General features: G+C 40.7%; 1 protein-coding gene across 2 annotated transcripts in view; it reads right to left on the reverse strand.

The window, feature by feature from the left end:
• The window catches only part of LOC137980424 (anaphase-promoting complex subunit 1-like), a 64,389-nt gene that overhangs the window by 31,347 nt on the left and 20,781 nt on the right, over positions 1–12,261 (reverse strand). For both annotated transcript variants that reach the window (XM_068827868.1, XM_068827867.1), the window contains exons 15-26: positions 12,100–12,194; positions 11,347–11,407; positions 10,400–10,578; positions 9,785–9,850; positions 8,998–9,116; positions 8,474–8,543; positions 7,713–7,783; positions 6,607–6,692; positions 3,686–3,771; positions 2,312–2,368; positions 954–1,038; positions 293–350 (exon numbers count right to left, since the gene is read on the reverse strand). In XM_068827868.1, the coding sequence (XP_068683969.1) occupies positions 293–350; positions 954–1,038; positions 2,312–2,368; positions 3,686–3,771; positions 6,607–6,692; positions 7,713–7,783; positions 8,474–8,543; positions 8,998–9,116; positions 9,785–9,850; positions 10,400–10,578; positions 11,347–11,407; positions 12,100–12,194 (1,033 nt within the window). The remainder of the gene's footprint in view (positions 1–292; positions 351–953; positions 1,039–2,311; positions 2,369–3,685; positions 3,772–6,606; positions 6,693–7,712; positions 7,784–8,473; positions 8,544–8,997; positions 9,117–9,784; positions 9,851–10,399; positions 10,579–11,346; positions 11,408–12,099; positions 12,195–12,261) is intronic.

Genomic DNA, 12,261 nt, shown 5'->3' on the forward strand with positions numbered 1-12,261 from the left:
GCCTCCATTCCACGCTAGTTCCAGTCCAACCGTGAAAACACAAACATGGCCTACTATATCCAACTCTGTAAAGTGACAAACAGAAACAAGGAAATGGTTTGCGATATTGTACATTTAATTATTTGTACCACTGTTTCATAACCAATTACCAATATTGCATATTGGAATGACAGCCAATGAACTCTTTGGGTAAAACTCTATTAATCTGTAGGTACCGTAAAATGGCCTCCGTATTCTGTAACTGGAGTCACAAGAACTCTTTCAAAGGAAATCTTACCAAAGGAGATCTTACCATTTCAGTTTTTCCTGTAATGTGACCAAGGACTCCTTAAAAGTGCTGTTTACGTCTTCTGTTGAAAATAATTTGACGTTTAAATTACTGATTTCTTTAGTTAATGCGACCAAGACAACGAAAAGTAAGGAATTCTCTGCCTCGTCAAAGAAAATCAAGCATAAACAATGTGGACGCCCGCTGACAAAAGTTTCACGGACAAACGTTTCGAAAAAACGAGCGCAAAATGCTTAATATTCAAGATAAAAAGTTAAAAAAGGTTCTTTTGACTTTTGAAGTCAACTTTGCCTCAAACGATGGTTTCTAGGAACAACTTCCCATGTCAACAGAGAGAACTAGCATCGCGTTTTCGACAAACGGCAAAGATGAGGATGAAATTTGCGTTTTGACAAAAATCAAAGAAACAAATTTGACTTTTAACCACAGATATGGCCCACATGTTCTCAAAAGAGAGAGAGAGAGAGAGAGAGAGAGAGAGAGAGAGAGAGAGAGAGAGAGAGAGAGAAATGTTAGAATCATAGAATTGCCATGCTTTATGACCAGCAGCCAACTATCATTTGCTAAATCCCTTTAATGAATGAGACAAAGAATAAACAATGACTTCAGCAGAGAACAATCTTGGGGAGTAAACACTTAACTACTGTTATATTTTAGTATCTACCTGAAAAGGATATACATTTGAACAATCTGTATGCATCATCAGTCAGGTTGCTTCCATCTTTCATTTGGACGAACAAGGAATAAAGCTATCATCAAGAAAAAAAAAAAAGGAAAGGATTTCTCCATTGTTCAAATGTACACATATCGCTATATTTTGTGGAAACTACACTACGAAACTCTCTGCATTCAACTCAGAGCGAGTTTCAATAGAGTGTCGTAAAATCAAAACCAAAATAATTAAATAATTACTTTGGCCAATCAAAAAGGACTGAGACAATCCAGTTACCCAATCAAAACTCGAAGTAATTACACGTAGCCGACACAAAGCGCGGGAAAATGTGCACGCGCGAGCCAATATGAAATGGTTCAAAAAAAGCACGAGAACTTTGAACCAATCACTGAGTAAAGTAATAATAAACTAAAGCAATTCGCTAATAGCCCTTTTCACGGTTAGTTTTTCTCATTTGCATTACAATTCAATCTAGCATGTATGTGAGGCAATTTCGGGCTATTTTGTAGTTTTAACCCGAAATTGCCTCGCATCCACGTTAGATTACATTGTAATGCAAATGAGAAAAACTAACCGTGAAAAGGGCCATTACTTTCGACACTCAATTGAAAACCGCTCTGTGGTCACATCAATGATTACAACCACAATAACGTCAAAAGTAAAATCGTCGTCGTTTACCAAGAATAATTGGCATGGAACGGTGTGGTTGTTTGGGAAGGAAATCAAAAATGTTTCGTCAAGTTCTCACGTCCTCTGCACATCCTCAAATTTGGTCACTTCACGTCGTTGCCACCAGGACGAGGCCGGCAAAGAAATGTACCAAAATGCAAAACGCACGTGCAGGGCGTGCAGAGCTATTGTTTTTGCTACTTAAACTCATTATTATACATTGTAGTCACAATCTGTCTTCTCATTGGCTAAAAGCCTACAGTTAATCTGCAGTTTCGCGCGCAATGCATGATTTCCAAGAGCAATGTGTTTGAAAATAAACTGTGATCGCTGCGATAATGCGTTTGTCCTTATTTTCTTCAAAACAATGTATGATAAAACAATTATTAGATTCGGTTTTTGTGATATCCGGAATAACCAAGGTCTCGGTTAGTGTTATCAGCCTCAGCCTTCGGCTTCGGCTGATAACACTTACCTCGACCTTGATTATTCCGGATATCACAAAAACCTCATCCAATAATTGTTTATTGTTTTGTGGCGTCCTCGCAGCCGTCGTCGTCGCTCTTGCGCATGCTCCCTAATCATCACCATTACGCTCTTCTCAACATCATCATCCTCATCAACAACATCATCATCATAATCATCATCATCATCACATGCCTTCAGAACGTCGCACTCACCATGATAATGTTAAATATGTTTTTTGTTGTTCCTGGTAACAGCTGGAAAGGTTTAACCTGCAATAAAAAGGATACGTGTCTTTGAACATCAAAAAGATTTCCTTTAAGGAGAGAAAGTCCCCTGTTCTGATGATGTTTTACGACAAGGAAAAGTGAGAAACTGCTGTGGCTGGAAACGTTTACTATTGAGAATTTGCTTGCATTGCCAAGTGACTAAAAAGTTTGCACTTGGCCATATGACCAATGTCACATCTTACCGAGCTACATCTTCGCAATTCATCTTCGCCTGCATCAAAAAGCAGTAAAATCAAACATGCCTTGTGTAATCGAGAGCTAAGTATTGGTCAGCGGGCGACTCTACCAGGCATGCATTTCGAAAACTTCATGACTTTGACGGCGGTTACAGCAAAGACCGGTGAACACAAGAGAAGAGTCTTTTTTTGCCCGGTAACAAAATACTAAAGGGAAATGAGACTCTGCTCTCATATAATCAAAAAGGAACGAAATGAAATTTAAAGGAAGTTAACGTTTTTTAGTAGAAGACTTAAGAGAGAAATTTCGTCCATGTCCTTGCCACAGAGAGGAAGGCCAACTGTGGCGGATGTTTCCAATTATCAGTTCGGATGACTTGAATGAGTGAAAAACGTTGGAGTCAGTAGCAAGATCCAAATTTATTCATTTACAGGCGTTAAAATTCAGTGCTTTGAGACTCTCGGTACCAAATTCGACCCCACTTTATACCTAAATCAAGTGAATAAAGCTACGCATTCGCAATGTGCAGGTCACAGTTTCGACTTCCTTCCCGTCATCTTCGAAGTGAAGTACATTTATCTGCCATTCCCCTAATTACTTATTTGGATTGCTGTTTGGAGAACTTTGGTGAAACTGGTTTCAATGAAATTTACAATCAATTAGCAATGAATTATCAATTTATTATCGATTAGGGAAAACGATGGGTTGCTCCAGATGACAAAAGGCCAGGGAACCACACCCCATAATAATTATTTTTGAACAGTGAGTGGGTTCTTAAACGTCCTTTACAGATATTCCTTTCCTTGTCTATTTCAACATTGCTTAGGGGGCGGGGAGGGACTTCTATTTTGAAGCTTTTTGTGGATTTGTCAGTTATGCTTAGTTTCCGACGTCTGAGAGGTTTTCAGGGCCATCCTGGCATTAGCGTCTCAACTACTTATACCACTGATTGTAGGTCTGGTCAAGAATTTTAGCCAACGACATTTGACAAGGTATTGAAGTGTCCTACCAAGTGAGCTATCGGGTCGATGGGCAATGCTATTTTTCCTTTCAATATACGACAATTGTTTCTACCGTCACAAAAGATTTCAGAAATAACAACGCTGACCGAAAAACCCTCACCTCATTACCACTGAGATAATCATAAAGCCACTGAATAATACTTGGAGGCTCCTGAAACAAGGGACCAGGCAAGTCCGCTATCTGCTCTGTAAGAGAAGTGAAAATACAATTTTGGAATTGCTCTAAGTTTACAACCTTGAATTGCATAATATATTAAAAAGTTAACAGGGTAACCGCCGACAGGAACACAATGCTCCTGTGAATTCCGATACAGTTCAAATGCCACCAAAATTAGTATTCTCTATCTAAATCCAAGAATGAATTAGATAAGATTGTTGTTACGTCATGGCTGAGCTCCCCAGCGCAGTCACAAATAAGTCTATTTTTAGAATACCCGTTCCCGCGAAAATCAGTTGTCACGCGTGACATGGCTTCCTAGGATTGGTTAAGATTGGCGGCCCTTTGTTCGTTTCGCGCGGAAGGTGTATCTAAAAATAAATCCATTTGTGAATGTGTTGGGACAAGGTCGCAAAGTGATAGATCAACACTCTTAGGTACATGTAATTCCCTCTTGCTAAATCACAAAATGACCATTCTGGCATTAAGATAGAGAATAATGAGCTACATCATACATTCTTTACACAAGTCAGGCACAGTATTCGCGGGAGCCGATCTGTAGGCAGTGTGGCCCAGTGGTTAGGGCGCTTGCCTTGAGATCCGGAGATCCCTGGTTCAAGACCCGCTCTGACCACTGGTTGAATTCGATCCCGGTGGTCCCTGGTTCAACTTCTCGGTTGCACTATTTATTTCCGGCCAGTTGGGATTCTTATGGCAGTTGTTCGGTTCTGGGGCCCGTTTCTCGAAGGTCCCGAAACATTACGGGCCACTTTCGGGTGTCACAATTCCCTCGGTATCTCAAGAACGGAGAGGATTTAAGGCGTCAAACTTCACGGTCATTTTGCTTTTTGTTACCTTGAAAACAAAAACATCGGCTCTCCAAAACAAGCGGTTGACAGTTTCACAAATGCCTTCAGTTTCGGGCCCCGAAACGTTTTCGGGACGATCGAGAAACGGGTCCCTGGGCGTTTCATTGGGCTTTAATAGCCCCTATGAGCTGCCCCTATGCGGAATGGTCAATGTAAGTTTTTTACCACGATTTTTGCTTGTAATCTCGCAATCTGATTGGCTAATTTGCCGTTATCGATAAGAGACAAGAAAACGCTGCCCGCGTCATGCTCGCGTCCATTTGTCACGCAATGTAATAGACAATCAGGAACGCTCATTTTAAGAAATAAACCAAGCATATTGCGAGAAAGTTATAGACAACGCTTGCTCTTTTTTTGTGTCATGATTTTGGTCACGCTCTGAAATAAACAATTTCTTTGGCGTTCAATATGATGTTGTGGTAAAAAGGCAAATCGAAAGTGGTTCAGTGTTGTCTGTACTCTTTTCGACAACGATACTCGTCATCACAGTGGTCAAAATTTGTTGTGGACTCACGAGGCGCACGACATTTTGGCCACTGTGATGACGAATATCGTTTCGATTTGTGAAATATATATACAATGTTAATACCCCTTTAAATCTTGTATCTATCATTTAACACTTTCAATCCCGAGAATGAGACTTGTAGATTTTAATCCGTCTAAGGCCAGACGATTTAATAGGGATCTTTAGTATCGACGACGGCAACGCCAACGAGAACGTCGTCGTTGAATGTGAATTCGCGTTAATGCAATCACTTCGCCACTATTCCGAGTATTTTAATGTGACAAAAGTGTGGCAAACCCTCAAGAACAAAACTAGTATTAACGGCGCTCAATTTAGGGGAGAAAACAAAAATTTATCCTCAAGCGCTGACGTTCTCCCTAAAACCTCACGTCATAAGACAGCCATCCACTTGAAAGAAACATTCTTCTATAGAAAGATTGACAGTACAACAATTTATCACTTAACAGCAATGTTATGGTACCATGTCAAACACCAATCATTGGTGAAAAAGATTCGGTTATTTCTGTGACGTAAGACGTTACCGTGGCAACAAGAAAACAGGAAATCCCTGCTAAAACACCCCATATGTTGGCTTTAGCTGCTCATATCTCAAAAACGAACTCGGTGACCCCTATTTTTTATTTCTGAAGTATCAACATGCCAGAACGAAACTTTCTGAAAAGTTTAAAAAATTCTGTGGAGCGGATTCAGAGCCACCTTAAATAATTGAGAATTTAAGATAGCTCTGAATCCGCTCCACAGAAGTTTTTTAAACTTTGCTGAGAGTTTCCTCTCCCTCGTGATAACATGGCTTGCACATGACGTCATTGGCGGCCATGTTGGTGTATTGAACAATAGCGTAAAAGTCTTTGGGAATTTGGCGCCATTATTATGCAAACCGCCAGCGACATTTTGCTCTTGTTTTGTACATCAACATGGATGTCTGATCACGTGAGTGCAAACCAAGAATTCGGTCATTTCACGTTGTTGTTTTGCTGACGACGGCAAAGAAATAGACAAAAATGAAATGATGCACGTGAAGGGCGTGCAAAGCTATTGCTTTTGCTCCCTAAATATGCAAATTGGTGACGTTCTCGTTGCCGTCGCCGTTGCTAAAGCTTGCTAATTCGTCAAAGGGGCCGCCGGGTTCACGGATGTCAGTTCTTTGAACAACTTAAAGAAGAAAAATGATGAAGAATTTTTCGGGCTCAATCTGCAACTGCTTGCGGGGTTATTCAACCCGCGGTGATGATCTATCCACTATCCAACTGTCATTTCAGAGATTATACTGTTGTCGTTTAACTGCGGAGTGATTAGACCACAGTTACATTTGTCTTCGACCAGATGGCCAGTTTGAAAAAAACAGAAAGTTGACATGCAGACTTCATGTTTGTATTGTCACAGCATGGCTAGCTATGGTCACACTTGTCAGTCAAATTTCATGCTCATATATACCGGAATGATATATTTCATGTATTTATTAACCATACCTTGTTTAGCACGATGGGAGGCATCGCAAACCAGTGAAGGATAATCTCTGCAGTAGAACTCCATGTAAGCACTCCAGTCAAGATTCCTAAGATATCAAAACACAAGGTAAATTTTGTTTCAAGTTCACTTCAAGGAACAGAGCGGCTTTCAGTTGAACCTCAACCAAAACAAGAGGCCCATTTGTCTAATTTTTCGAGTGTCACAATTTGTTCTGTATCTTAAGAAGGGAGAGGTTTTCATATCGTCAATTTTCACAATCATTCTGCTATATTAGTTGTCTTGAAAACATACTAAAAGAACAGCTCTCTGAAACAAGCGGGTGGCAGTTCCACAAATGGCATTTCGGGCTTAAAAATGTCTCGGGACTTTCGAGAAAAGGGCCAAAGGGGAAATCAAAACAGAAGTAAAAAACAATGCGCCAATCATGACGAAAGAAAAGAAGTGGAGCCGACGTTAAGGGCGGGAAAACTCAAGCGAATCACAACTCGAGAAATAGAAATAATAGTAAACGCAGACAGTCAAATGAGCCAATCATGACGCGAAACGAATGCATGCAGCCGCCGCTAAGCGCGGGAAAAACGAGTGGCAACAAATCAGAATTGGTTTTGCTTTTGACACAGGATAAAACTGTGATGTAGGATATTCTAAGTTCCATCTAAACTGTTTCACAATCTGCATTACACTGAGGCCCCGTCCACACGAAGACGATTGTAAACGCAAACGCTAGTAAACGCATATTTTTATCTCCGTCCACACGAAGACGATCATCGTTTACGTAGCGTTTTCACCCGTCCACACGAAAACGCTCGTAAACGCATAAAACGATGTCATACACCGAACGCGCATACGCTATCGATTTGAGCTATCGATCTGACGTCAGCGTTTTCACAGCGTTTACGAAAATATACGTTTACGGCCGTCCACACGAAGACGCATAAACACGCGTTTTCAAATTTATCCACTTTGGAGAGCGTTTTCGCATTTAGGCGTTTACGGTGAGCGTTTTCATCGCCTTCGTGTGGACAGAAGACCTAAACGCATAAAAAAGTTTGCGTTTACAATCGTCTTCGTGTGGACGGGGCCTGAGTATGAAATGACAACTCACACTGCAAGACCATACAAGAATTGAGCCAAAGGATAAAGCGAATCTTTTCCAAGTACGTTTAGCTTCATGTCCTAGGAAAAAGTTCAGAGAAAGATCTCAGCACCATCATCAAATCATGAACGAAAAAAAACTTTTTTTTCACCCAAATCTAAATTTCAATATAAGGTTCACCTTGCCACTCAGATGTCCAGAAATGCTGCTAAATTGATGCACAAGAATTTGGTAAGCATCACAAAGAGTATCATCACTTGTATCCAGAAGTTATTGACCAAGCGTGAGGTCAAGATGGCAGGATATTTGCCAAGTTCTTTTTTTGCGTGTTTATATGGACCCAGACGAAGTCGAGATGAAACAACAGAAAATGATTTTTGATCTTGCGGGACCAAGCGAGAAATCCCGAGCGGGCAAGACAGCTTCATCTTGCTCGCTCCGGTAGCCAATCAGGGCACGGGATTTGGTTATACTTGCCCGCTCACGGAGCTAGTCATATAATAAATGTCACTAATAACGTAAGGGCTTTGCTGCTTGCGTAAACTTAACACAGTTAAGGTACTCCTAAGCCCTAAAAACCCAACCCTACTCCAGACTGTGTTGTTTCAAATAGATAGTTGACGTTTTGACTTAATGGCATACTTCGTGGTGCTAATTCACAAGTAGACCTGCATTTTTCTCAAAGATGTCGATTCTACACCAAACCCTCAATGACTGTCAAACACACCTGTGCTAGCTACAACAATTCAACTGTAAAATGCAATATTTACCTCATAGATAAGATGCCAAGCAAACAAAATGGATGGGACATGTTGATGTAAAAGAGCACTTTTCTTCAGACTGCCAAGAAAAAAGGATTCGGAAATGTTTGGTATTGAAGATACGCTAGCCCTATGCAACCAATTGAACTCAAACGGTGCGAATCCCCCTAATAATTAGCAATAATCTGTCATAGTGTAGCTGCAAAACGATATATAATATATCTTATGGCTCCAATGGTTATACAGAAGAGTAAGACAATAAAAGTACTGAACCGAACAGTCAGTTTAACAATAACCGTGAATGACAACTCTTCTGAAAGCGACAATATGAGATTTGGGTTCCTCCTTTGCTGCTCCGAAGTAAACAGTATTTTGTTTTCCATCTTAAAGTGAACCAGCGATAATATTGAATTACGATGATATCGATGACGGAAGATGAAAGTAGCAAGAAAAATAATGTTAGTCAGCCAATGAATTGGCCTAGTTTCTTTGAACTTTTAAAGTCATGAAAGTCTGGACTAAATGTTTCTTACTGAGTTAGTGATGACCGTGTTCCTTCGGTGGAAGATTTGCAGTCTTTTACTGGTTCTAATCCAATAGCCTGTTTTTCCATTTCCTCGTGAAATGCACTCTTCATCAGCATTTGCCAAGCCTTGAATCAGAACATTTAAGTGACAAGATTAACGATTCAGATACCCGAGAAAAATGTGAATCATGGAGCTAAAAATTTGTCCGTACATGTCGTGTTTGAATCTGCCTAAAAGAACTCGGGCAGCGGAGAACTAATCTTAACAAGACGCCCTATACGCGTTCATTTGGAACACCTTTTGGAATAAAAATACACACATTATGATTTCATAAGATGCAAAATGCCAGGGTGGAGCAAAAATGTCTGATGACAAAGTTGATCTTCTGTCTTAAACGAATCCTGTTGTAGTTAAACCCGTTTTAAACGTTGCATTTTACATGTGCCGAATCTAATGCAAATGAGTGAAAACGATAGATTTTTCTCATTTGCATTCGATTCGGCACATGTAAAATGCGATGTTTAAAACGGGCCTAAAGCATTTGTGGCACAGCGTTGAGAAACGTTTTTACTGAGCTCTAACTCTTCAATTTAAAGCCAATTTGCAAAAGAGGCGTGTGCATTTGAATGAACAATTGAGCATCCGAGGATTGGTGATCTAATAAATACACCTGACACTGCTTTCCTACCAACCAAGTTTTGAAGACGTCTTAAAACCGGACTGCTTGAGTTCCGACTACAAGAATATTAAAAACTATCCGCCAGCCACAAAAACGTCACAGTCAATACCATACCTTACTACCACTGTCGTCTTCTTGAGTTTTGGATTTCTTTAGCACGGGCAAACAAGGTGAATCACTCTGGAGAAACAAAATCACTGAATTGAGAAAAGCTGGGAATTTTTGACTTGAGCTTGGTTGGCGTAGTAACGAGTGTTTCGAAACAAAAGATAAATTAACTGTTGTATTGACAGAACTTGACATGGGTTCGTCAGTCGCAGTCGACGACAAAATGTCGCACAGTCTTCTCCGCGGCGCCACACATACAACACCTCGCATGTGCAAGTTATTCTTGTCTTGTATGCATTGACCGTTAGAGACTGGCCTTTAGCTATCAATTGAGAAAAACCCCTTTCTTTCTTTCTTTCTTTCTTCAATTCGCCACATTTTAACGATCTTTATAATTATCTCTTTATCGGTTCCCTCTTCTATCTTCTCGAAGCTGCTGATGTGCAGGCTCCTCTTACTAACTTTCTGATTTTCTCTCCATCTCCATAGTTTATACATACCCTGAGAACCTCGAATGCACTTCAGTCACCCACACGTGCCCTTGTTAATTTCATGAATCTCTTAGAACTCGCTTCTCTGGATATAACCATTCAAGATAAGGGATTCCCTAAACAGTAATACCTCTGTTGTGTCCTCGACATGCAATCCTAACAAGTCAAGGATACGATGGACAAACAACATCCATTCGCCCTCGTTTTCCTTGGACTGTGGTCCTTGTGCGAATGTGTACAGCAGCAAATAGACATTCACCACCAATGGGGCTGGAAGAATACATTTCAAGGCTTCCAGACAAGCTGTAACTAAATACAGAAGACAATATGGAGTTTTAGTCCACTGGCATGTTAACAGTAAAGTTTGAGCTCTCTGGTTGATACAAGAGTGTACTTGAAGTCTCTACGCGAGCGTAACGTTGATTTGGGGAAAGAAAGGAAAGAAAGGAAAGGAACACTAAGATAATAGGAGCACTAATTGGGGGCACAGTAAACTGAAATTAACAATTAACACAAATCAAGTCAAATGTTGGTTTTTGAGGAGAGGGGAAACTGGAGTACCCGAAGAAAACCTCTCGGTGCAGAGTAGAGAGCCAACAATCTCAACCCACATATGACGCCGAATCTGGGAATCGAACCCGGGCCATATTGGTGGGAGGAGAGTGCTTTCACCACTGCGCCGTCCCTGTACCCGAGGGGAGTACGTTTCGAGAACGAGAAAGGGACTAAATTACTTGTGTCCAACTCCAAAAATGCCCTGTGATTGGCGATGGATTTCAGTCTAAGTCGATAGTGACACTTTGAGAAGATGACAGTCGTATTCCTAATTTCCACATAAAATCCTGAATTTACTTAACCCAATAACCTTCGGAAGCTTAGGTCTTCCGTCAATGCACTAAGCCCTAAACTTTTTCTTTTTCACATCTGCACTAAATGTCTAAAGTGAATCGGCCAAAATTCTTTGATTTTGTTGAATTCTCGATTTTCTGTGGTCTTCTGAAAAGCAAAAATCGAGAAAAACGCCGCTAGCTTGTTTGGATAACGAGCGAGCGAGTGCTCGGAAACACAATAACCCACCTGCTAAATTCTGAGAGATCAATGGCAATGTAATTCTGTAAATGGAGCCATCTGGTAAAACCTAGCAAAGACAAATTTCATTACGACGATTTAGTGATATAGACGAAAGGTATTCTGGCAGAAAAGATAATAGCAAAAGGCAAAATTGCACAAGAGCCGCTGGGACTCGCAGGGCCAGAGAGTTTTGAGTTATAACTGATTGATGTGTGCGTTCAACAGGGAGAGGAATCTCATCACGGTAGAGGTTTTACTCACACTCGTAAAAAAGAAGGTAAAGGTACATTTTATTTAACGTCGGAAGTTCCTTTATCCCCCAGAGGGTATTTTTGCCCAGGAACCCGAACGTGCGCTCATTTTACCCCCTCTTTCCATCAGTGCTCCGTTTTAAGGGTATTTAAAGCCAGTTGAAGCTACACAGAATGGAAAAGAAGTCGAACAAAGGCTGTGAGGTCCCTTGGGATCGAACTCAGGACCTCTCGCACGCAACTTCGTGCACTAACCAACTGTGTTAATCCTTACTCCTCACAAAGTAACAATAAAGACAGAGGTAAAAAGAAAAACGAATTGAAAGCGACGAGATAAGGTACCTCTGCTAGCAGAGAGTAGCTGATATTCTCCTCAAACCCCCATTGTTTCTGCTACTAAGTCTTCAACGTATTTCGAAGCCAGTGACTTTTGGAGTAAAGATATAGTACGCCAGTACAAAGCATTTCAATAGGCACGCACAAAGAGCATATAAAAAAAGAACCCTACCAGATTACAGGATGATGATATTGCATCTCGCAAAGAGGTGATTTTCAATTCTTGTACCGACTTGCTATGCGGAATTTTCACCTCCGTGTCAGCAACTGAGAAAAAACACACACGTTGGTTGAGTATTGTTTGGGTCAGAGATTAGACTCTGCTTAGTTGTAT

This window comes from Montipora foliosa, chromosome 12 (assembly GCF_036669935.1).
Source record: "Montipora foliosa isolate CH-2021 chromosome 12, ASM3666993v2, whole genome shotgun sequence".
Lineage (NCBI taxonomy): Eukaryota > Metazoa > Cnidaria > Anthozoa > Scleractinia > Acroporidae > Montipora > Montipora foliosa.